Here is an 18,499-nt window from a genome sequence, read left to right on the forward strand (position 1 = left end):
AGGCGGGGAACGTTGGAGTCCGCAGTCACTGGAGCAAGCAAGCCTCCCTGTTCGCTTCAGTGCATGGCTGCCGGCCGCCATCTTGGCTGACAGTTAATTTGCATAAGGATATGCTGATTAGCCAATGGGAAGGGTAGCGGTCGTACGCTAATTACCATGTTTCTCTTTTATTAGTGTAGATAAAAGCATGTAAAATGGTGAAATCTGAGTAAGAGCAGTCAATCCCAATGTCAATTTCCCGGTTTTGGTATTGTACCATAATTATGTACAATATTACACTGTGGGAAATTGGATGTAGGGTACCCAGGACTTCTCTGTACTGTTTTTGCCACTTCCTATGAGTCTATAATGACTTCAAAATTGAAAAGTAAAAATAAATTAGAGGTCACCTAAATGCCCCAAACAGAGGGACTGTATTTTTTTAATATAATATAATCATATGATAGGATAGTCAATAGCCTAATAATAATAATAATAATAATAATAATAATAGCTTATTTTTAGCTCAGGGCTGTTTGTCAGGTAGTTGCTAAGCACTTTTCTCGCATTGTATTTCATTTAATTCTAGCAACAACCTAGGGAGTAGGTGTTAGTGTAACCTCCATTACACAGGTAAGAAACTGGAGGCTTGGAGAAGAACTTCCTGTAAGTCACATGGTAGAAAATAGCCAATTTGAGAGTTGAATCCTCACCCGCCTGATCCCAGAGTCTGTACTCCTCACCTGGTGGCTCACTGCCCTTTCATGGGGTAGCCAGGGCTATTTTCATAGAGACAGGAAGGAAGTAGTTCATAGCATATCAGTGAGTAAAAATGCAAGGTCACAAAACAATCTATAGGTATGATCCCATTTTTTCAGAAAAAAATAAACTATATAAACCTGGTGTGTATAGGCATACTCAAAAGTCTGAATGGATATACACCAGCATTTTCATGATGGAGGCTGAGATGTAACACTTATTATCTTCTTTGTGTTTATCTTTTTTAAATTTCATATATTAATCATTTTTAAAGAAGAAAATAGGTTAAATATTTTTAAATCGGAGGGCTGTGCTTGCAGTAGGAAATAAGACATTCCTTCTATGTTTTTTAAAATATTTTAATTGATTTTAGAGAGAGAGGAAGGGAGAGGGAGAGAGAGATAGAAGCATCAATGATGAGAGAGACTCATTGATCAGCTGCCTCCTACATGCCCCCTACTGGGATTGAGCCCACAACTCGGGCATGTGTCCTGACCAGAATTAAACCGTGACCTCTTGGTTCCTGGGTTGATGCTCAACCACTGAGCCACACCAGCCAGGCAGACATTCTCTCTATTGCCTTGCTCTCCTGGACCAGTATTTCTTTTCTTTCCTGTTATTAATTACTTTAGCTCTCTTTTTTTCCTTAGTCTACAAACCTAAAACATGTTGGTTATGGGGAAGCCATGTCATGCTCTTTGCAGATTCCTACCTCAAACTCTTGCCCTCACTCTCGCTGGAACTTTGTCAGCGTCTTGCAGTGCTGCAGTACGGTCCATCTGTGAAATGGGCAGAATTACCTGCCCTGACCCTTTAAAGCTCTTCTCCCCCCTCCCCAATGTGTCCTCTACTATTAAAGCATCAGTTATAATTAGGCATTGCATGTTAGGTTTTGTGGGAGGAATGCCTATAAAACACCTTTACTTTTTAATAATATGAACTGTCTTTTTAAAAATGGGAAAACGCTGCCTCTGAGCAGAGGGAAATGCCTGCATTTTACCTACACGAGGAGGCTGCTCCTCAGCAGGAACAGGGTCCATTGATCCTGTCCTCCCGCAGAGGACTCGGCCCCGGGGCCGTCTCTAATGGCCTTGGCCAGCTGCTCCTCTTTGGGGCTTTGTGAAAGCCAGCTGGCTGCGGGGCTGCCACATACCTAGGCGAGGTCAAGGTCCGTGCTCAGGAAAGGTGCAGGCGCACTTACTCCACAACAGCTGGGCCCCGCGGGGTTAGTGACAGTAAATTCCACAGGGAGCCTCATGAGCTGTGTTCCCTCCCATGACCACTCAATTAAAACTCAACACAGGGTCCCAGCCAGGGTTGCCCAGTGGTTGAGTGGTCATTTTCTAATGGTTTTGAGCTTATGGAAGCTTTGCATAAAAAGCCAAGTATGTCACAATGATGTCATTTTCATCAATTAACAGTTAAAAGATATATATGGCTTAAAGCAAAACCAGACTATTTATCAAACATAATAAGAATTTGGCATAAAAATCTGCTGGGCAATTGTATTTATGTAAATAATGGGTAAATAAGTAGAACCATTTAATGAAATTACTCAGTGTGTTTACACTTAAAGAATCTTTTAGATAAAATATGGGTTAGAAAGTATTTTAAAACCATGGACATTCTGTGAGGTTTGGAAATTAGGGGATGCAGATTACAAAAGATGAAACCACCCCAGAAGAGTGGACTGCTTTAGGAGATATTTTAGGTATATTAACATTTTAAAGAAAATTCACCAAAATGTGGTTTTCATTAAACAGGGAAAGATAAACAATGTGTCCTACTGTGGGTTGGATGCTATACAGTGGCACGCTTTCTCACTGTTTCCTTAGAGCATTCTTGAGATATGGGCACTCTCCACACATGCAGATGTGGAAACGGAGGATTTGTCCAACATCTAAACAGTAACTAAGTGGTAGAGTAGGATGTTGGCTCCTGTTTGCCTTGTTACAAACTTTCTTAACCTCGTACCAGACTGCTACCAGGGAGGTGATGTCTGTGATTTGCGTGTCTTCCTCAAGATCTTATTCTTTTCTGAGAAACTTCTAGAGAAGGGGCATATTAAGAAATAGAGCTCAGGTAAGTTAAGAGTATGGGTGTCCTTCAGTACCAGCCTTGGCTATCCAAACATGCTGTCTATACTCTCACCACTTAACTCAATAAAAGATAGCATGGACCTAGCTGGCGTGGCTCAGTGTTTGAGTGTTGACCTATAAACCAGGAGGTCATGGTTCAATTCCTGGTCAAGGCACATGCCCGGGTTGTGGGCTCAATCCCCAGTGTGGGGTGTGCAGGAGGCAGCTAATCAGTGGTTCTCTCTCATCATGGATGTTTCTGTCTATCTATCCCACTCCCTTCCTCTCTGAAATCAATAAAAAATATATTGGGGGCGGGAAGACAGTATGGAAGCCGGCAGAAACGGGAAAGGTAGAGATCACTAAGTCAACTGTATGATGCTTATGGCATTCCATTTTGTCAGAAGGTCAACTTGTATCCACTCTCTCAGTACAGTGAGGAGGTGTGAGAAATGGCTAAAGACAGCCTGGGAATAAGATGAGTGAACAGAGATGCTGTAATTGCCTTCCAATATTTGAAAGCCCCAGGAAAGAGGCCAATGAGGAGACACCGGGGTAAATGTCAACATAGGAGCACAAAGGACTTTCTTACCCCAGAAGAGTGGACTGCTTTATGAGACAGCCAATGCTCTGAGAAGCATGGGCCAAAGGCCTTGTGACCAGGAGATGCTGGTACTTCTATGTGGCAGTGACCTTCCTGGTCTGTGAGGTTCTTTGTAGTTGAGCATCTAAGACTTTCCATGTGGTCTTGTTCATTATCAGATATCCATAGGTGTGCTACACCAGTCTCTTTCTTTTTCTTTTTCTCTAGCATCATGTTAGAAATTAGTAAGAGAACACTCCTGTCACAGGGAATATTCCTGACCTCTGAGATTCTTAACGATTAATATAAATATGGTCTCCTGTGAGCAGCCTTTAGCCACTGCTCTCTGTGCTGGGTCAGGAGACTGCTGTGAAGCACTGTATTATTGTCCTCTGAGTGGGCCTCAGCAGTCATTTAAGAAATTTAGTGCATGGGGATCTGGTCTTCTGAGTCACTTTGTCAGGTGGCTTTGACCTTAAAATTAAATATGGTGACTATATGAGTTTCTTCCGGCTTACTTAGTGTCCACCACAGTCTTGTCCCCTATACATTTTGAACCAAAAGGTGTGTGTTCTGCCAAGTTAAAAATTATAATAGGAATCTTTTAGCTTGGTTGACTGCCTAGCTTTAGTGCAGGCCTCTGAAAGCCAGAGGAACTGATTATGATTAGCAAAGTGGCAGCCAGCCGAGTGCCACATTTATTTAATTTAGAGCAATAAATAGGACAGTGAAAAAAATTGTAACGAATGCTAACTAGATTTATTGTGGTGATCATTTTGCAATGTGTACAAATATCGAACCATTTTGTTGTACACCTGAAACTAATGCTATATTACCAATTATACCTCAATTTAAGAAATGACAGTGAAGCGGTACCCCCCAGGGACCCGCTCAGCTGGGCGCCGGGTCCTGAGGAGTTGCAAAGGCGGGCAGTGCCTGTCTAATAGACATGAGATGCCGTTCTTAACTGTGGGGCTGTTGCTTTCCTGCTGAGGCTGCTCTTTTGCTGCTCAGTAGATTCTGGTCGATGCCACATTCGTAGAACCTGTACCTGAATGCGGTTATTTATCGGTATTGTCCTGGCAAAAGACCGAAGAATCCTCCTGAAACTGCTGCTGCGTTTCAGGAGACTATTCACCACTTTCATTGTCCTGTTTTCTTTCCTCTCCATCGCCATTACTATTGCAGTAACATTTATGGTTTATTGTATGCTCTGCATTGGGTTAAGTGCATTATCTCAGTCAACCCCCTAACGATCTTACAAAGTAAATGCTATCATCGTCCCCATCCACACATGAGGTAACTGGAGTTCAGGTCCACCATGCACTTGTCCAGAGTCATTCAGGGAGTAAGGGATGGAGCTGGGAGGAACCCAGGGCTGGTGTGGGAGCCCACTGTTGGTCACTCTGGTGTGCTGCCCATTATTTTGCTTTAATAGAATTTTTTAAATCAAAGAGCTGACGTTATTAGAAATTGTAGTACCTGTTGACGCTTGACCTCTGTCATATGTAGAGAGAAGCACCATAGTGTGTGTGTGTGTGTGTGTGTGTGTGTGTGTGTGTGTGTGTGTTTAGACAGATTGCTTATTTGTACTATGACTTCGTGAAGATGCTCTAAGTCTATCATTAAACACCGCAACTGCAGACAAGCTCAGTGACAATCTAGAGAAAGGGTCCGTGGTCCTTGTGGCTTTGAAATGAAGGAAGTCATTCTGTGATATTAAATAGGCCACTCTTGAACAGCAATACCTCTAAAAATGCAACCCGTGGAATTCAATGATATGCCAGGACACTTGAGCAGAAATATATCTCTTTCTTCTTCCTGCCCTTCTAAGGCAAAGTATAATCAAAGAGCTTGGAAAGATATATCCATTATCAATAATTTAGATGACAGTTTTCTCATTCGTAGGAGGTAATTTGTACATTCTGTGATCAACACCTGCTGAATTTTTTTGTCGTGTGTGTTAATGGTTTTTAAAACATCAGCTCAGGCATCTGCTAAGCTCTCTTTATACCTGAATGCTCACTGAAGTGAGCAGAGTAGCCAACTGCCAAGTTAAGGGTGGGAGTTCTGGGTAAAGCAGCTGGAAAGACTAACAAGGAAGAAGGTAGGTAACACCTTATGCATTTTGAAATAATTTCAAACTCACAGACAAGTTCCAAGAACAATACAAATAACTCCCATATATACTTTACCCAAACTCACCATTTTTAATATTTTGCCGCGTTTATTTTATCTCTTTCTACACACATCCAGTTACACATGTGCTTATTTTTCTGAACTGTGTGAGTCGGAATCATGTCATGTCTTTCTTAGGCCTTCATACCGCAGTGTGGATTCCCTGAGGATAGGGATATCCTTAACCACAGTTCAGGCATGAAATCCAGGAAATTTAGCATTGAAACAGTACTGTTACCTACACCGTCCATACTCAAATGTTGTCAGTCATCCTGGTGCTACCCTTTAATAGCACTTTTCCCCTTTAATATAGGATCTAGGCCAGTGATGGCGAACCTTTTGAGCTCGGCGTGTCAGCATTTTGAAAAACCCTAACTTAACTCTGGTGCCGTGTCACATATAGAAATTTTTTGATCTTTGCAACCGTAGTAAAACAAAGACTTATATTTTTGATATTTATTTTATATATTTAAATGCCATTTAACAAAGAAAAATCAACCAAAAAAATGAGTTCGCGTGTCACCTCTGACATGCTTGTCATAGGTTCGCCATCACTGCTCTAGGCCGTGATCATATATTGGGTGTAATTGTTGTGCCTGTTTAGTCTCCTTTAACCAGGGTCAGTTCCTCACCCCCTCTCTTTAATGAAATTGACATATAGGCCAAATTTTAAAAATAGGATGTTCCTTATTTGGGGTTGTCTGTTGTTTCCTCATGATCAGATTCAGATTGTCTGTCCCCGGTTGGCATATAACAAAAACGACATTGTGTCTTTTCAGGGTATTTCACCCCAAATCACACCAAGCCCATCTGACTCTCACCAGTGATTAATTTTGGTCACCAATTAAGGTGCTATCGGCTTTCCCTACTGCATTGTTACTGTTGTTATCCTGAAAACCAATAAGCTTTGTTTTCAAACATTTCCAGTCTTTGGAGATACAAACAAAACTAAATATTAATAAGAATCCAGAAGTATAGTTCTTTCAAGTGTCAAAACTTCTTGATGATAAGTCATAAAATTATGGAATTTTATAGTGGGTAGGGGCTTTGGAATTGCAAATATGATTTTAAAAATTTAAGGCTTTATTTTTCAGAGCAATTTTAGGTTTACAGCAAAATTGTGCTTATAAACTACAGGTTTTTCATATAACCCCCCCCCCCCCCCCCCACACACACACACACACAGCCTCCCCCACTATCAGCATCCCTCCAGAGTGGTCCCTTTGTTACAGTCATTAAACCTATATTAAAACATCATTATCACCCAGAGTCCGTAGCTTAGGTTCGGGTTCACTCTGAGTGTTGTACATTCCAGATGTGTTTTCAAAAACTCAATTTAGAGTTGACTTTCCTGCACTTTATATTTTCAGGGCTATTACTTTTCTAAGTTCTCTTATAAGAAATACATCTCTCTGTATCTCATTTTTAATGATGCCTCTTCCTTCATTCCTTTTTATAATAATTATATCTTTATAGTTTACTTCACTTTAAGGTCGGCTTTTAATACCATCTCAACGGAGAGAGAGAAGCTGAAGCAGCTGCTGGAGCAGGACGTCGCGTCCCCCTCCGCGCAGGTCATTGGTCTGAAGCGTGCCCTGTCATCCGTAAGTGCCATGTCTGTGTCCACAAATGCCTGACAGTGTGGCCAGGCTCCTGAATTTTCTAGTTTCCATCTCCGTGGTTGTGTAGAAAATTCATGAGAAAACCAAACAAATTATCCAAATTATATTCTAGTCTTTCATCAGATCTGCTTATTCTAAAGACCCAAACTAAGCCTACCCCAAATCTTAGTAGCCAGTATTTCACTGAGCATAAGATATACTTCATGTTTGGTTTCCTCCTCTTTATCTTGACTCTTCTGATCCTGTAAAGCTTTGGTTGTGTGTGTGTGTGTGTGTGTGTGTGTGTGTGTGTGACAGACATTGGTTTGTTCGTGCTTACAGCATCTGACAGTTGGACATTTCTGTACCTAAGACTTCACACACTTAGACCGACTTCCCAAATCACAGGCAGCAGAACTACATTCTAAGTTCACCCTTGTCCTCTCTGCTGCACAGCACAGATTCTACTGACCACTCTCCCAGAGATGTGAAAATGACTTGACTGTATGTGATTTGATTTGATAGTAGAAAACATTCATATGCGTCACATGCAGCGTAGGGAACAGTCTGCCTTTGCACCCCAGAAGTCAGGCCTCGGCTGTCCGTCAGAAAGCCTCTCTGATATTTGCTCTCTCTCCCTTTCTTCATCGACTCCAGTTCATTCCTCGCAGGAGCGAGGCTCCATTGAAGGGCTGTGTCCTAGAACACTCTGCCTTGAGCGGCTGATGTTGTCTGGAAGCTCACTTTGTATCTATCAAAAAGCTAGAGAAGTTTTAAAACAACACACATTTGCTTCTCCTTTTGCCCATCCTTTGGAATTCCCATGGTAACAAGGGAGTGTGCGCACCGTGAAATTACCATCAGAAGAAATACTGAACTTCCTATTTAGGGTCAGGTAGGGGAGATGAATTTTAGGATCTTGTTTTCAGAAGCCAACTGAGAGAACTAGAAAGTAGCCATTCATGTTTCCTATCATCATGTTACTGAGAAGAGTAATGTTCTCGGTGTAATGTTAAAGGTAAATGCATTACCAGGAGTACATACTGTTATTGTAAAATACCCAAGGAATATTCACAGGTTGAACATTTCAGGTATGTTGCCTTTGAAAGAAATAAGAAGTAATGTGGACTGACTGCATGTCCAGAGCCTTGAGGAGCTGGGATCTTCAAGGTCGTAGAGAGAAACACCCCTTGGGACTGTAGTGGCCAGCCTCACACTGGGTGCTGCTTTGGTTCCAGAGAAGCGAGGTGGTTCTCTCTCTCTCTCTCTCTCTCTCTCTCTCTCTCTCTCTCTTGTTTTTTAGTTTATTTAGTGGCAAAGGCATTTCTCATTGTTCCCAGTAGGCTGGCTTTCAGTGCTTTCAGAGGCCCCTCTCCCCACCCTCATCATCCTCTGGAGGGCAGGCCTCCTCGGGTAGAGCCTATTGAGATGCATTTGGCCCTGGCGTCCCAGGCCACAGTTGTCCTTACCTTCGCTAAGAAAGTCCCTCTCAACCCCATTCAGGATTTTGCAAACTTAAGATAAAACAGAATGATACTTTCCTTTCTGCCTTAGATTCCCGGTTAAATTGGTTTTTCAAAGGCCATCTCGCGGCTATCAGAATGTATATGCCGTGTTGTGTGTGCAATCTTGATATTTTTCTTTCTTCTGCCTGTGGCTTGCAAAGGAAAAAGAAGCTAGCAAAATAGCACCTTTTCCAGGCCACAGTCAGAGTCCAGCCACTGGTATAGATTCTAGCCACTTATATTAAGAAACCAGCGACTCACTGGCCAGAATAAAGCAAGTGAAGAGATTGTTGCTGCATGTTTTGTGCATTTAAGAAACGTTTACTCAGTGTTTCCTAAACGATTTTCAGGAATTTCCAAGGAACCCATTCCATTCATGGGTCCTAACAATAAAGCCAAAATCTTTGCTAGAGATCCAGGCCAAGCCACATCCTCTGCGTTCTCAGCAGGTCGGCCCTGGGGGAAGGGCTGTGAGATTCTTGGAAGAGATCAGGAAGACAGACAGACAGGCAGGATGACCTGGGGGCAGTCTGGGGGGACAGAACTTGGAGAGCAGTTAGTCACGACCGGACAGAGGCGTGAAGAACACGCCGCCTTTTACTGTCAAGCCAGTTCCTTCCCAGTTGGGAGGTTGAGAGAGGGAATCAGAGCTGCCCTGGGGAGGGATCAGAGAGGTGTGGTAGATGCCAGGTGCTCCTATCTTACACCTTCATTCCAGGGCCCTGGCTCTGAGCCCTCATCCAGGTAAGTGAGTTTTGTTTTTCTTTTCTTTAAAAATCAAATATCTTAATCACGAAGAATAACTAAAACAATCAAACAGCTAGCTATATTGGGAAACAATAAAATTAATCCTCCGAAAATCCTACTTTCCAAGATTCAATTCAACTGGGGTGATCATTAGATAACATTAAAATATGGCCAATCATAAGGGGTGAGAGCAGCATCTTTTTAAAGATGAGAGAAGCGTGGAATCATTAGGGAGGGCGTGGCCAGAGGCTGCAGTAGCCCTCTGTATCCGCAGGCTCCACATCCACGGGTTTAGCCCAAGGCCCTTTTTTCTTTTTTTAATATATTTTTATTGATTTCAGAGGGGAAGGGGCAGGGAGAGATCGAAACATCAGTTATGAGAATCACCAACTGGCTGCTTCCTGCACGCCCCCTACTGGGGCACGTGCCCTTGACAAAAATCGAACCCGGGACTTTAGTCCGCAGGCCAATGCTCTATCCACTGAGCCAAACTGGCTAGGGCAGAAAATATTCTTTAAAAAAATGTTACGTTGTTGCTGCCATGAACCATGTAGTTAGGCCTACCATGGTTATGATGGCTGCGATGGTGGGGTCTGCACTGAACATGTACAGACTTTCTTCTTGTCATTATTCCCTAAACAATACAGTATAATAGCTATTTACCTAGTATTTACATTGTATGTGGTACCATATGTAATCTAGAGATTTTAAAGTGTATGAGAGGGTGTGCGCAGGTTCTACCCGAATACTACGCCACTTATGTAAGGGACCTGAGCATCCGTGGGTTTGGGTATCTGCCTGGGGTGCTGGAGCTCATCCTGGGGACCCCGAGGGACACTGTAGACACAGCTGGGGAGAGGGAGGGGCCGTGAAACCGCTGGTCAGAACAGCAGCTGGGTGTTTGTGATTTCCTTTTCCACACACAAAAAAAAAATCTTACTAACCTCTCCTTCCATCTTTGGAAATGAGATTAGAGAAGGGCTGTGGGGTCCAGAGTTTAATATCTTTTATTCCCCAGGCATCTCAGAGCCCGTATCCTGTTGGATAGCATTCAAGGAAAAAGTCCAGGAAGTGCCCTGGGGCCCTGCCACACGGGCCCACTCTGTGCTTTTCTGAAACACTATTTTTAACGTGTTCCAGGCCCTAGCACAAAACACAGACCTTAAAGGACGCTTGCGCAGAATCCATGCCGAGTCCCTGCTCCTCGAGCCCCCCGCTGCTGACAGCCTGGCAGAGGTGGGTAAGGCTCCGGGTCTGGTAAGGTCTGGTGACGTCGCTGTGACCTCACAGGGCGCCCTGGCTCCCTCCTCCCCTCCAGAGGGCTGCTCACATCCGCGCCTCCCCGCGGCGGGGTCCCGGATCCCAAGGCTTTCTCCAGTCTGCTGCTAACTGCTTCCCCTGGCCCCCAGCACTCTTCTTCCCTTTGCGCCTCTCTCCCCCATTCTTCTCCTAAGCACCCCCAGTTCACTAGGCAGTACTGCCGCGGGAACTGTAGAGACAAGTGCTCTCCCGTTACCCCTGAAGAAACCTCAACTTCCCGGTTCCCTGGGCTTCCTCTGTGAGACCCACTCCTCCTCGGCTGTTCCCTTCTCCTTGTCCTGCAATACTTGCTTTTTTTCCTTTTAGAAGCACAACCTTACCTTCTGAGGGAAAAAATACTCTTACAGTGAAGGGTCTTGGCCAGGTGATACTACATAAAAAATGTCTTTGCTCAAGACTTGGGATGTTCATCTAAAACACTCTCTGAAGGTGTTTACAGTGAGAAATTTCAGAAAAATACAAGTGAACTGCTTGAGAAGTAGAAAAGGGTAATTAGGGCTACAACTCTTTGTAGTTGTCTCTTGTATTGATATGCCTTCCTCAGATGTGCTGAGTTTTTTATTAACAAATTTATTAGACTGAGGGCATTTAAAATAAAAAATAAGAAGGTAATATACAAGGGGTGTGTGTGTGTGTGTGTGTGTGTGTGTGTGTGTGTGTGTAAATTTGAAAGGAGTTTCTAATGTTTGATCTTAATCCATCTTTCTCCTTTTCCTGTCCTCAAACCCTCACACAAGCCTTCTCTCCTTGGGAAGCTGTGGTGCCGTGATGAGGGGACTAGAGGCTGAAATGAGTCAGCGCACAGGCTGCCAGCCCCAGAGGCACTGGCGGTGACGGTTTAAGGCAGGCAGAATAACTACCTCAGGCATAAACATGATTTTATATGTAAAATAAATAAACATGATAGCAGAGGCTCAAAACCAATGGGAAAGAGATGGATTATTCAATCAGTTAGGTTGGCACAGCTCAAAAGCAATTTGGAAAGCAGTTTAAATCTCCCATTGCACACTTAAAATGAATCACTGGAGAATTTATCAAGCCCTGGCTGGTGTGGCCCAGTTGGTTGGGCATTGTCTCGGGCACAAGGGTTGCTGGTTCGATTCCTGTTCAGGGCACATGCCAGGATTGTAGGCTTGATCTCTCATGGGGAGGGCGGGGTGTGCAAGAAGCAGCCAATCGATGTGTTGCTCTCACATCAGTGTTTCTCTCTCTCCCTCTCCATTGCTCTCTCTCTAAAAATCAATTTTAAAAATCTTTTAAAATATATTTAGTAAGTACCTAGAGTAAGAAGGACTTCCTAAATGTGGAAGTAATAGGAAAAGTTACAAAAGAAATGTTGACTGGATTTGGCTTTTTTCTTAGGAGGAAAATGGTGTGTGTGAAAAAAGAATGCATATAATAGACTAGGAAAAAACATTTTCAGAGAAAATGCTAGACTTGAATAATGCTAAATAGATGATAATGTATTTAATACTTAAATAATTAATAAATAATAGCAAGCAACTTAAGACCTCAACAAACAAATGGGGTGGGAGGAAACGACACAGTTTACCCCAAGTACAGATGATTTTTTTAAAAACCTTCCATTTGGTAATACTTATAAATTCATAGGAGAGTATAAAGAAATGCAGAGGGTGGGCCTCCTCCAGTGTTAGCATCTCTATATCCAGTTTCTTTTAAAAAAGGACAAAATGTTCAACCTAATTCTTAGCAAAGAAATGCTAATTAAAACAAGTACATTAGCACAAAATATTTCCAAATTAAAGTGTTTGGTGCCCTTACACATGTAGAGAAAGCAGAGGTTCTCTTGCTTGTTGATGCAATTAGGTAACATATATTTTACCTTTAACATTTTTAATAATTCTAGTTCTGAGAACTGATTCTAAGGAATAATGAGATATAATCAGAGACACATTTGCAAGCATGTTCACCACCTTTACAAATTTGGAAACACTTTATTGGGTAATAGTTCCCTATGACACACAATTAAAATAAAATATCTTTCAACTAAAGTTCATTGTGTCAAAGAACTTGTAACAGCCTGGGGAAAAGTTCACAATGTAATGTTACGTGACTTTAGCAGACTAGATAAAGACAATGGACAGTGGGGTCCCAATTTTTCACGCGCACAAAAATTATACCCAAATATTTTAATACAAAAAGTACATCACCAGGTTAATAGGAGCCACATCTGGGGAATGAGACTTTAAGTGATGTTTATTTACTTTTTGTATTTTCTGTTTTGAACACATTACTTTTATCTTCAGAACAAATGTTAATTTTGAAATTATTTATAGTGCAATGTTGTTTGGGGGAAGTTTATAAAATCAGATGCATAGATAGAGATTACAGTTATTTCAAAGCAAAGCTATATGTATAGAGAGGGTTGTAGAGAAATGTATCAAAATAGTTGCAGTGGTTGCTTCACTGTGATGGGATTATGGGCCCCCTCCCTTTTCTCTGTTTATCTTTTGTAACTTAAAAAATAGACAAACTGAGGGGACATCATTTCATTGAACTGACCAGATTAATATGCTAATAAATGAAGCCCCGTGTGGTGCAGACCCTGTGCTGGGTGCAGTCCCATGAGCTTCCGTAGGTGTTAATAGGAAGTAGCTGGGGTGGGACAGCAGAAGGGGCTAGGGCTGGGGTGTTCCTTTCAGTCTTAATCAGCCCGGACATCCTCTGACACCTCAGTCTAGGAGGAGGGTAGAGAGCACAAGTGACTGGTAATAATTAATGAGTAGAGCAGCTAAATAAATCATTAGAGTCTTATGTGGCAGCAGCACACCAAAGACAGGGCAGTTCAGTGAGCATTACAGGAGCTCCCTTGCTCACCGCGCTGTCTCCCTGTTCCTTGAGGCGGGGGCTAGATGGGGGGACAGCTGTGGTATTTATTTGTAGATCCCACCGTGGTCTCTTTGTTAGGGTAGAGAGAAGCCTGCTTTCCAGAAAGCTGTGCAGATATTAAAATGGGGAGGGTCTTGGAGCGAATGCCTCGGGCCAGCTATCTTAATTAGGAAGAATCCAAGACAAAGGGGTCCGCATTTCAATGTGCCCCAGAAGTAGGCATTTCATACAGAGGCCTTGCCCTGTATGAATGAGGGAAGTCTGCCGTGGTCCTCCTGTTTAGCACCCCGGCCTGGGCATCATTTGTGTATGAGACAGAGGAGTGTGTCCTGAACTCGAAAAACTTCTGGGGAAGACATCATCTGCGCTAACCTTTGTTCCCCGTTATTCTGGGATGCTCTTAGCAGATACATAACGACACAGAAGCGGCTCCTGTGTCAGCCCAGTGAGAGATGGGAGGTCCGGGGAGTTCAGGGCATCCGTCTCCTCTGGGTGGGAGGCATCGAAGCCTCTTGTGCTGAATCCGTTCTCATTCCTCAAGGCCTGTCACTGTCACCTCTTCTGTGCAGCCCTCCCCAGACCAGAGCCGCTTCGGAGCCACCTCACCTTCCTCTCCGCTTCTGGCGCTCTCCATGGCCCACAGCCTTGGGCTCAGAGTGTTGGTGTGTTCTCTGCACCCCTCATTCAGGCCAGACACCGGGTCTTATCCATCAGTGTGTCCCTCCAGGGCCAGCACAAAGCAGTGGCTCAGTTTGTTGAAATACATTGATTTTTTCACTTACAACTCGATAGAAGTTGCACCCCCAGTATTCAGGTCCTTCCCGGTGGGAAAGTATAGACCAGTGGTTCCCAACCTGTTTTGGCCGGGCCCCACCTAGGCATCTGTAAAATCCTGATGCCCGCCCCCCGCCCCCGGGACATATAATTCTTATTATTCAAAAAGTAAACTCCTGTTCACGTGCAGGAAGCCTAAAAGGCCATTAACTTGGTCTAAACAAGCTTCCAAAGTACATGGTCTCCATGAAAGAGAAAAATAAAAGAACAAAAGGACAATTGAAGTATTGAGGAGGAAATCACTAAGAAATTATTAAATAATAATATGAAATTATATGAAAAATAGCAAATAAAGTTTTAAGACATAATAGAGAACTGAAATGTGTAAATATGTCACAATATATATCTATATACTGTATATGAGGCCCCTAGAACCATAAGAAATGCAAAAAATTCACTATTATTAACTCATTCTCTAATTGCCCTCCTTAAAAGTCATATTGCCCCCCTGTGGGGCGTGTGCCCCAGTGATGGATAAAACCAGGATTCTGGCCTCAATGAGTGGGAGCCACTGATCTAGACCCAGGGAAGAAGGGATGGAGAGCCAGGCAAGATGAGAATAGAACATCACAGTGTGCTGTTGTGTTATTTGTGTAGCAGCCTCTAAAGGGGGTTGGGGACTTCCTTCCCTCGCAGAGTCATTGTGGTTGGAGAGAGACAAAGAATTTATTTCATTCATCCATCCATGAATAATGAAAGATCTGCCACCAGGGGCACTTCTGGACCAAAGCACACTGTTTATTTGTCAAGGGACGGCTCGCAAGCAGCATGCTGGCCTCCGTGAGCACGTGGGGCAGAAGAAAGCGAGGCTGCTCAACCCAGCCATGCAAGGACACGCATGCAGTACAACTCAGAGGAACGTTAGGATGAAAAGCAACATCCTGCAGCGGTAGAAAATAAGGGGATATGATTCAGAGAGCGTTGGAATGTTTCCCTCTTAAATGCGACAGAGACTGGCCTGGACAGTCTTTCTCTGGCTTTGAGATTTGCTCGTGTGCCTGAGCAGTGAAGTGCCTGGAAGTGAGGCGCCCATTCGGAGGAGGCCTTCGTTTTTCATTTTATTTCGTATGAGGCTGGTTTCTCCTCAACTCCAGAGCTGACCTCTGCTTTGAGCTGCTTGTTTGCATGGGCCTGCGACCTTGCGTATCATGCAACCAAATCAGTTGTGTGTTTTACTTCTCTTGAGACTGTTTCTAAATATATATGTATTCTTGTTTTTATGTTTTAAATAGGAAAACTCCACCGATGACAACCGGCCCCTGGTCCATCAGCTTTCTAATGAGAGCCGGCTCTCCATCACTGACTCCCTGTCAGAGTTCTTCGATGCCCAGGAAGTCCTGTTATCGCCTAGCTCTTCAGAAAATGAGGTTTGACCATTGTGTTCAGTCATGTGCCTCCGAGTCTCTTCTCTTGCTGTACCCATCCCGTAAATACTCATATCTAGAAACACTAAACTCAGTTGCTCCTTTCTACCATTATATTCTGGGATCTTGTTATAACTCCTACCCCAAATTGCACAAAAGGCTACAAGACCTTAGAGTAAAAAGTTGTGAAAGTAGGTGTTGGGCATCCTTATTTCTGATACTTGATTTGCTATCCCTCTTTTCAATGACAGGCTAACAATTTTGACTATTAGCGGTTTGATATGTGTAATATTTCTACCTACAGTGCCAGAAATTAGCATCATGGATATTTTTTAATCATCGAATTCAGCCTGTATTAATTTACAACATGCTATTATTACATTATCATAATGTTGTAATATGGTCATTATAATACTTTATAATATATAACAATATTTTTTATTTTTTTATTTTTAACAATATTATTTTAAATTGATGCATAAAATTCATACTTTCCTGAGGAGGCAAGTGTCATAGTTGGCCTTGCTGTGTATAATGTGTATTGGTAATTTTTTCCCTTTAGAAGTACTCATCTTGCTTATTAATTTCTATAGAAGATTATTTTTTTCACAAATAGTTCAAAGACAAATTATAACTCATTCTACCCAAACACTAACACATTCTGAAAATGCAGCCTGCGTTAATAAGAATTTTAATAACAACTAAAACCTTGATTTACTTGTGTTTTCCTTGTGAGAAGGAAAGTGCGAGGATTTTAATAACAGCTGTTTGCTGTGAATGCCCCTAGGCAGGCAGGCGAGTGGCCCCAGTAAAAACAGCGTCCAGAACTATTTCTCTAGGTTCGCAGAGCGGGATTGAAAATGTTTGCTGATCTTGAGTCCAGGTTCTATGAAAACCTGGCTTGTTTACTCTCACTCTAAGGTATATTATGTCTTCTTTCCCGTAGGGTTCTGAGGACGATTCATATGTCAGTGACATAAGTGATAACCTTTCCTTGGACAATCTCAGTAATGACTTAGACAATGAGAGACAAACCTTGGGTAAGACTTAAATTATTTGATCTCTGAAAGTCTGGGTCTTCATGGAATACTAATAAACATATAAAGAGAACCTGTTGCAGGCCAAGAACTGTAACAAGAACTATATAAGAAAATTCAGATATGGTCCCTCTCAAGGTTTTATAACCCAGGTGGGAAGACAGTACTCACTCACATGAGAAAAATGTTTTCATTCAAATAAATCTGCCTACTTGTGTAAATTTCTATTTTCTAAAGTGAGGGTATACCAGTTATATAAATATCAAAGATTAGTGCAACCCTTATTGGTCAAACATTCTCTCTGCAGACATATTAGAATATAACTTTTTGCCTTTAGGTATCTAGTGGTTTTCATAATTTAGGAATTCTACGGGGCTTATGATTTGTCAGAAATTAAAATCGAATGATGACAAGCCCGAGAGAGCCTCAGGAGGTGGGCACTCACCTATGTGGCTCACAGATGGGAAGTCAATGCCGCCTTCTTGAGGAGCCAGCCCTCTGCTCATATGAATCCAAAAGTGTTCATAGTTTATGGCATAGTAATTCTATTTCCTATGAAAATAATCAGAGATAATCAAATATCTAGGAATATGAACATTCACTACTTGTTTGCATCATAGCAAAACATTGAAATAAATCCAAATCCAACAGTAGATGAATGATTCAGTCAATTGTGGCATATCCATAGAATGGAACTTTTTACAGTCATTATAGATGATGTTCTAGAAGAACTCTGAATAGCATGCAAAAATAACATGTTAACTGAATAAGCAGAACAGAAAACTAGGCATACAGTGTGAGGTATATGGGTGAGAAAGCACTAAATGAAAATACTCCAAAATATAGATGGCTACTGTATCTGGGTAGTGGGATAATGGATGACTCCTATTTTTTTTCATTATTATCCTGTAATAAACACAGTTGCTTTTTTCAGGATTTAAAGTGATTTTTAAGAGTTGAACAGTTTTTACCAGAATTTGAAGTGCTCTTTAAAAAGAGGTTAAAGAGTTAAAAGTGTACACAGTAGCCTGCTCTGGACATAAATCGCAGTGTCCAGTTTCGTTGTAAGTGTCTATAGAGCTGCGAAGAACCGGCTTTCGATTAGGGATTTGGCGACCTGCCTGCGGATGAAGTCCGTGAATGTTAGTGCATGTAATTTTTGGTACTTAATTTAGTCGTGCAAAATTTCTATCGTATGACTTTCAGTCATATTCTGAATAACTGAGATTAATAGTAAAATTGAGTACTTTTTAGGTAAGGTTTCACTCATGGATTTTTTTTAAAAAAAAATAATAAAGTGAAAAGACTTGTAGAGACAACCAGGCTTATTTCCCTTTCAGGGTCCGTTCCTGAAAGCGGTGGGGAAGCCAAGTGCAGGAGGAGGACGTGCCTGCCGGCGCCCTGCCCCAACAGCAGCAGCGTCAGCCTGTGGAACATCCTGAGAAATAACATCGGGAAGGACCTGTCCAAAGTGGCCATGCCCGTGGAGCTGAACGAGCCGCTGAACACGCTGCAGAGGCTCTGCGAGGAGCTGGAGTACAGCGAGCTGCTGGACAAGGCCGCAAGCATCCCCAGCGCCCTGGAGAGGATGGTGAGGGCTCGGCCCACGGCGCTGTCCAGCTGTCCAGCCCCTGCACCCCAGTGCCGGGGCCACCAGGCCATCC

General features: G+C 42.6%; 1 protein-coding gene across 1 annotated transcript in view; it reads left to right on the forward strand.

Annotated features, from left to right (window-relative positions):
* OSBPL3 (oxysterol binding protein-like 3) overlaps positions 1–18,499 on the forward strand; it is a 152,558-nt gene that overhangs the window by 109,887 nt on the left and 24,172 nt on the right. The window contains exons 11-15 of the mRNA XM_014537035.1: positions 7,054–7,181; positions 10,571–10,666; positions 15,667–15,801; positions 16,745–16,838; positions 18,176–18,426. Of these exons, the coding sequence (XP_014392521.1) occupies positions 7,054–7,181; positions 10,571–10,666; positions 15,667–15,801; positions 16,745–16,838; positions 18,176–18,426 (704 nt within the window). The remainder of the gene's footprint in view (positions 1–7,053; positions 7,182–10,570; positions 10,667–15,666; positions 15,802–16,744; positions 16,839–18,175; positions 18,427–18,499) is intronic.

The sequence above is a fragment of the Myotis brandtii genome, unplaced genomic scaffold (assembly GCF_000412655.1).
Source record: "Myotis brandtii unplaced genomic scaffold, ASM41265v1 scaffold17, whole genome shotgun sequence".
NCBI classification, from domain to species: Eukaryota; Metazoa; Chordata; class Mammalia; order Chiroptera; family Vespertilionidae; genus Myotis; species Myotis brandtii.